Genomic DNA, 4,874 nt, shown 5'->3' on the forward strand with positions numbered 1-4,874 from the left:
CTAGCTGTGGAGGTTTTGGCGCTGCCTGTTCAAGTTGATGGTGTTGTCAAGAGTGATGCTGTCGTCCTCCTGCGTGGTCTCTGGCATGAACTGCCGGAATATGCTGACGCTGCCGTGCCAGAAGATGGGCTCAGGGAGCTGGCCCACCACGCTCCACGTCCGCGTCTCAGGGTCATAGGCTTCCAAGACATCTGAGAGTTCAAACGTGTTGTCGTAGCCACCAGACACATACAGCTTCCCACCGAGCACGGCCACGCTCCCTCCAACGTGAACCTACAATTTAAGAATAAATAAACTCAACAACTGGAAAGGTGGTTCTGCCCAATTAGGTAGACAATGAAGGTGTCATGTGCTGGCCTGGCCAGGGCTCAGGGCCCACCTCCCACAGCCAGTCTCCGGCACCCAGAGGAGATGGAGTTTTCCAGCTCCGCTCAGCTCTGCCTGCTAGGCTGAACACCCAGCTCCACAACTGCAATCCAGGATTTTTTCTTCCAGGTGACTGTGATAGGCTTAAATGCCCTCTGTTTGCAAGGGGTTATAATGGAAAGAGCACCTGGTTTCCAAAGGTAAATTAAGCCGATTTTTAACATCAACAGGCATCCAGTAGGTTGGTAAGTGTCCTACCTGAAGCATGGCAGGGATTTTGTCCCACTCATTTTTTGCTGGATTGTAAACATCCACTTCAGCAGAGTCATCTCTGTGGAAGATATCACAAAATTACTCCTATGTGTTCTAAAAACCTCCCACGTTGTGAAGCCCCAGTTCAACAATCTGAAGCACTGCTTGAGTACCTCTGCTCCAACCTCATGACTCGTATCCGAGACCAAAGGTTCCTGTATGAAGACGTGGGTCTCAATGCAGACCCCAGCTTGGGCTTCTCCTGTGCCAGCACTGGTGTTCAACCCCAGAACACACCTGGACCTCCCTGCTGCAGCCCCACCCATGAAGCAGGCAGGCACACTGCACACCTACCACATTGGTGCAGGAGCTCTGGACTGTGACCCCCCCACCTCAGAGCCCAGCACGCAGCCACACCACTGCTGGTCCAAAATGGCTGCACAACCCGAGGGCTTTCTCAAATCTAGTCTTTTTTTTTTTCACATCTGCATTTACAGAAGGTGTGTTCACAAACCAGCCTTCTGCAAGCCTGCATTTCACAGCCACATCTGTCTTTGGTGCCAGGCACTTCAGGGTCTGGAAGAAAAGTTACTGGTGTTCTTGAGAGCTTTGACCCTCCACACACTTCAAAGTAACAGCATCCCCACTGTTTGAATTTTTTGCCAATGCCAAATTTAGATGGGCTGGAGGACTGTGAGAGGGGAGCTGACAGGGCAGCCTAATCCCCCAAGGCTCCTCTCACCCGCTCCACTCATGAGGCAGGAGGCGACAGCGACAGGTGAGGGATGTTTGTGACGCAGAAATACGCGCTGCTGACACAAGAATGTGAAGGGGACAAGGTCAGGCTGCCCGAGAAGTGCTGTCAGGCACTCCAAGACAGGGCTATTACAGCCAGATTCAAAAGGCTGCAAGGAATATTTTACTGTCTGTATCCAGCATGATATTGTGCACTGCTATGCACTGTATGGGTGATGAGTGTTGCTGTCGATTGCTGACGTGAATCTGAGCAGGGGAGGGAGTGAAAACAAATAAGAAATCTCACCTACAACATTAGTGTGTGTTTAGCAAACCACAACATCAGAAATCTGTCTGCTAAGCCTGAAGGGAAGCCGAGGTGCACACTGTGGGACAGCCTGTTTCCACTCTGGACAAGAGCTCCTAAAGCACCCACATGCTTCAACACCAGCCTCTTTGGTTTGTGTTGCTTTTGTGATGCACCTGGAACTGACTGACATTCACCTGAGCAAAACATCTTTAATGCAGGCACATGTAACTGAGCGCTGTGAGCGCCATGGAGCTGCAATGCTAACCTTTCTTCCTCAGAACTGCTCAGAACAAAGAGCTGGAACCTACCTTGGGACAGAGCCCAGGAACAAAACACTAGCCAGGCTGTTTGTACCTGGAAGAATGGCTCCTGTTCATGATACTTCCCGTGACCAACAGCAGTGAGTCAAAAAGATAGCGCAAGGATTATCATACAGCTTAAACAGAGCAGCAGCCAATGTGCAGCAAGTGAAATAAGGGGAGAAAAACCCAGCCCAAATAATCTCCTCATTAACTCCTGCAGATGCCTAAGCAATCAGAAATCCTGAAGTGTCACTCATCAGTATTTTAAAATAAGAAAAAGGAAAACCTACAGAACTGGCTTGTGATGAGCAGCAGAACAGCTAGGACAGCTCTGCCAGTACTCACTGAGAGGCAGGTGACCCAGCCTGCGACCTGCAAACAACTGCCAGGAACCAAGACACTCGGCTGAACCCAAATAAATCAAATAAAAGGTCCTGGGTAGAAGTTGCTGCTTTATGCAAAGCCAAGAGGAGATTAAAAAAAGGAAAGTGTCTGGAGGCCATCAGAGAAGTCTATGTTTGCTCAGAGTCAACACACAAGGCTCAAACACTTCAGTGCTAGCATGCCTTTCCGGTTATTTTTAATTAAGTGGATAACCGAAGTGTTTGCGCCACCAGGACAGCTTCAGATGGGTAATTAAGTCCCAATTTGGAAAGCCGTTTAAAAATAGTGACCAATCATTTAATCTTCAGTTCTCTTATCTCAGCAGAGATGGAGGATGTCCTCTCCTGTGCTACAGTTTAACGGTTTCTTGGAGCTTACTCAGTTATTTATAGCAACAAGGGGGCTGAACCAGAAGCCAAGAAAACTGAGAAGTTTATTTCCAAGCAGCACTGCTGACTTCAGCCAGTTCTATACCTGGCTACTCCCCAGCCCGTGGGTTTAGATTCAGACAATTTTGTACAATTTTAAGTGATCTAACTAGAACAGAAGGAATGAGGTTTACAGACCCAGCTGCACCATCACAGGAAGCACTGCTGCACTTCCCCCACCCAGCGCTCTCCTATGATCACCTGCAGACTCCATACACCTTCCCATGGAAACCCTGGGCTTGCCCATTGGGGACCAGGGTGGGGGGCGATCGTTCCCAGTACTCACCGTATGAAGTACACAAGGCCGTTGAGAGTGACGGTCTTTGGGGCAAAGGACCAGGGAGGCAGGTGGCCACAGTTGACAAGGGACCAGAGGTCACTGTCGGGGTCATAGCACTGCATAACCATGGACTCTTTGCCAGCCAGGGAGCCAATGGCAAACAGCTTGCCGCGGCAGGAGGTGGTGGAGCAGTTGTCCATGGGGTAGAGCATGGGCTGCAGGGCCTCCCAGCTGTCCACCGTGTGGTCGTAACGCTCCGTGCTGTCCGAGGCGATCACGTACAGGAGCCCGTCCAGGACTGTGGAGCTGTGGTACTCTCTGGCCTTCAGCATGGGAGACACCTCCGTCCACTCGTTGACACTGGAGTTGTACCTCCAGACACAGTCGTACAGCCTGGATCCATCTGACCCCCCTGCAGCACAGCATGGCTCAGAGTCTGCTTTCACAAAGGGAACTACCATGGGGTGATGGAGGAGAGGGCCCGGGGTGGGACTGGGATCTCTGCTTTGCCTTCCAGCTACAGTTTCTTTAAACCCACGTGCACCTTTTGCTTCCTGTGGCCATACCTTATGAAAATATTTCAGTACTGAGGGACCACAACAGTCTGCAGTGTGAGGGTTCTTAGGGAAGCTTTGCACGGTTTCTCTCCCAGCAAGCGAGGGAGGATTTCTCCTGTTGTTCCTAACCTGTACTCAGCCACAACTCCAAGTAAGTCTCCCAGGTTTGACTACCTCCATCCTCCCAAATAACTGTTCTCTTCCCCATTTTACTATCCAGAAGCTGCTGTAACACAGCAGAGACCAGCTCTCCCAGCCTGCTGCCAGCAGCTCAGAGGTCTCCCAGCCCTCCTGCTGCCCAGGCCACCAGTGACACTGCACAGACTGACCGAGGATCCCATCAGCAGCCTCACCAAACCCCCAGAATTGCACCAGAAAGCTCCCATGGGACATGAGGGTAGAAACCAGCTGTGTGGTAGCCCATCATTTTTACAGCCCTGCCCGTAAAGCAGAGCCTTGTTTTCTGCTTGTGATTAAATAAAATTTTCTGTTCACCTGCATTTGCCCTGCTCTTCAAGCTTTCCTCAGCACGCCCTGTGCAGCTGGAGCAAATTGCTCTGCAGCACCTGGTTTCCCAGGCCACGGCAGGGCTGCCACTCCAGCTGCAGGGAGGCATCCACACACAGATTAACAGCCAAATTTACACATCTGTGTCACCTTGACAGGAGTAATTATAGACCCAGCAGGCTGGGGAGGCAGGGTACACGCTGGGAAAGGTACTGTGACTCACAGGCACTGGCTGGATGAGGAACCTGGGACTTTCTGACGTGCCTCTGCCTGGAGCACACACTCAGCTTGTGACTCATGGGGCCTTGAACCCAAATACCATCTTCACAGAAAGAAATTCAAGACCCTCTCAAGTCACTCCTGCCCCCCAGAGTGGGAAGTTAGAAACTTCCACCAGTGCAAGATCCGTGACTGCTGCCCACGTGCTCAGCAGCATTAGTCATGACAAAATACCTCCTGGACTGAGACCAGCTGCTAAATCCAGCCCCGACTGCGGGACTCCCTAGGCCTGTCCCCAGGCTGCAGCTGCCTGAGCAGCAGTTCAGACTCCACTACCCCAAGAAAAGCCCAGCCTTGCTGCCAGACCCCACACCGTCGTGCCCCGTGTGCCTTACCGGTGACATAGATGTCATTGCCCAGCGCGGCGACGCTGTAGCCCCCGCCCAGGTGCTCGGGGAACTCGGCCAGGTAGCGCCAGTGGCCGGTGCGCGGGTTGTAGCAGTCGACGGTGACGAGCTCGTCGCAGTCGCGGTC

At 52.0% G+C, this 4,874-nt stretch overlaps 1 protein-coding gene across 1 annotated transcript; it reads right to left on the minus strand.

The window, feature by feature from the left end:
• Positions 1-4,874, minus strand: KLHL21 (kelch-like family member 21; the record flags this gene model as incomplete). Its single annotated transcript, XM_010005306.1, has 4 exons — positions 1-273; positions 625-697; positions 3,064-3,469; positions 4,736-4,874. Coding segments are annotated over 4 exons (891 nt in total), but the record flags the coding sequence as incomplete, so codon positions are not given.

Source organism: Chaetura pelagica, unplaced genomic scaffold (assembly GCF_000747805.2).
Source record: "Chaetura pelagica isolate M959 unplaced genomic scaffold, ChaPel_1.0 scaffold159, whole genome shotgun sequence".
NCBI lineage: Eukaryota > Metazoa > Chordata > Aves > Apodiformes > Apodidae > Chaetura > Chaetura pelagica.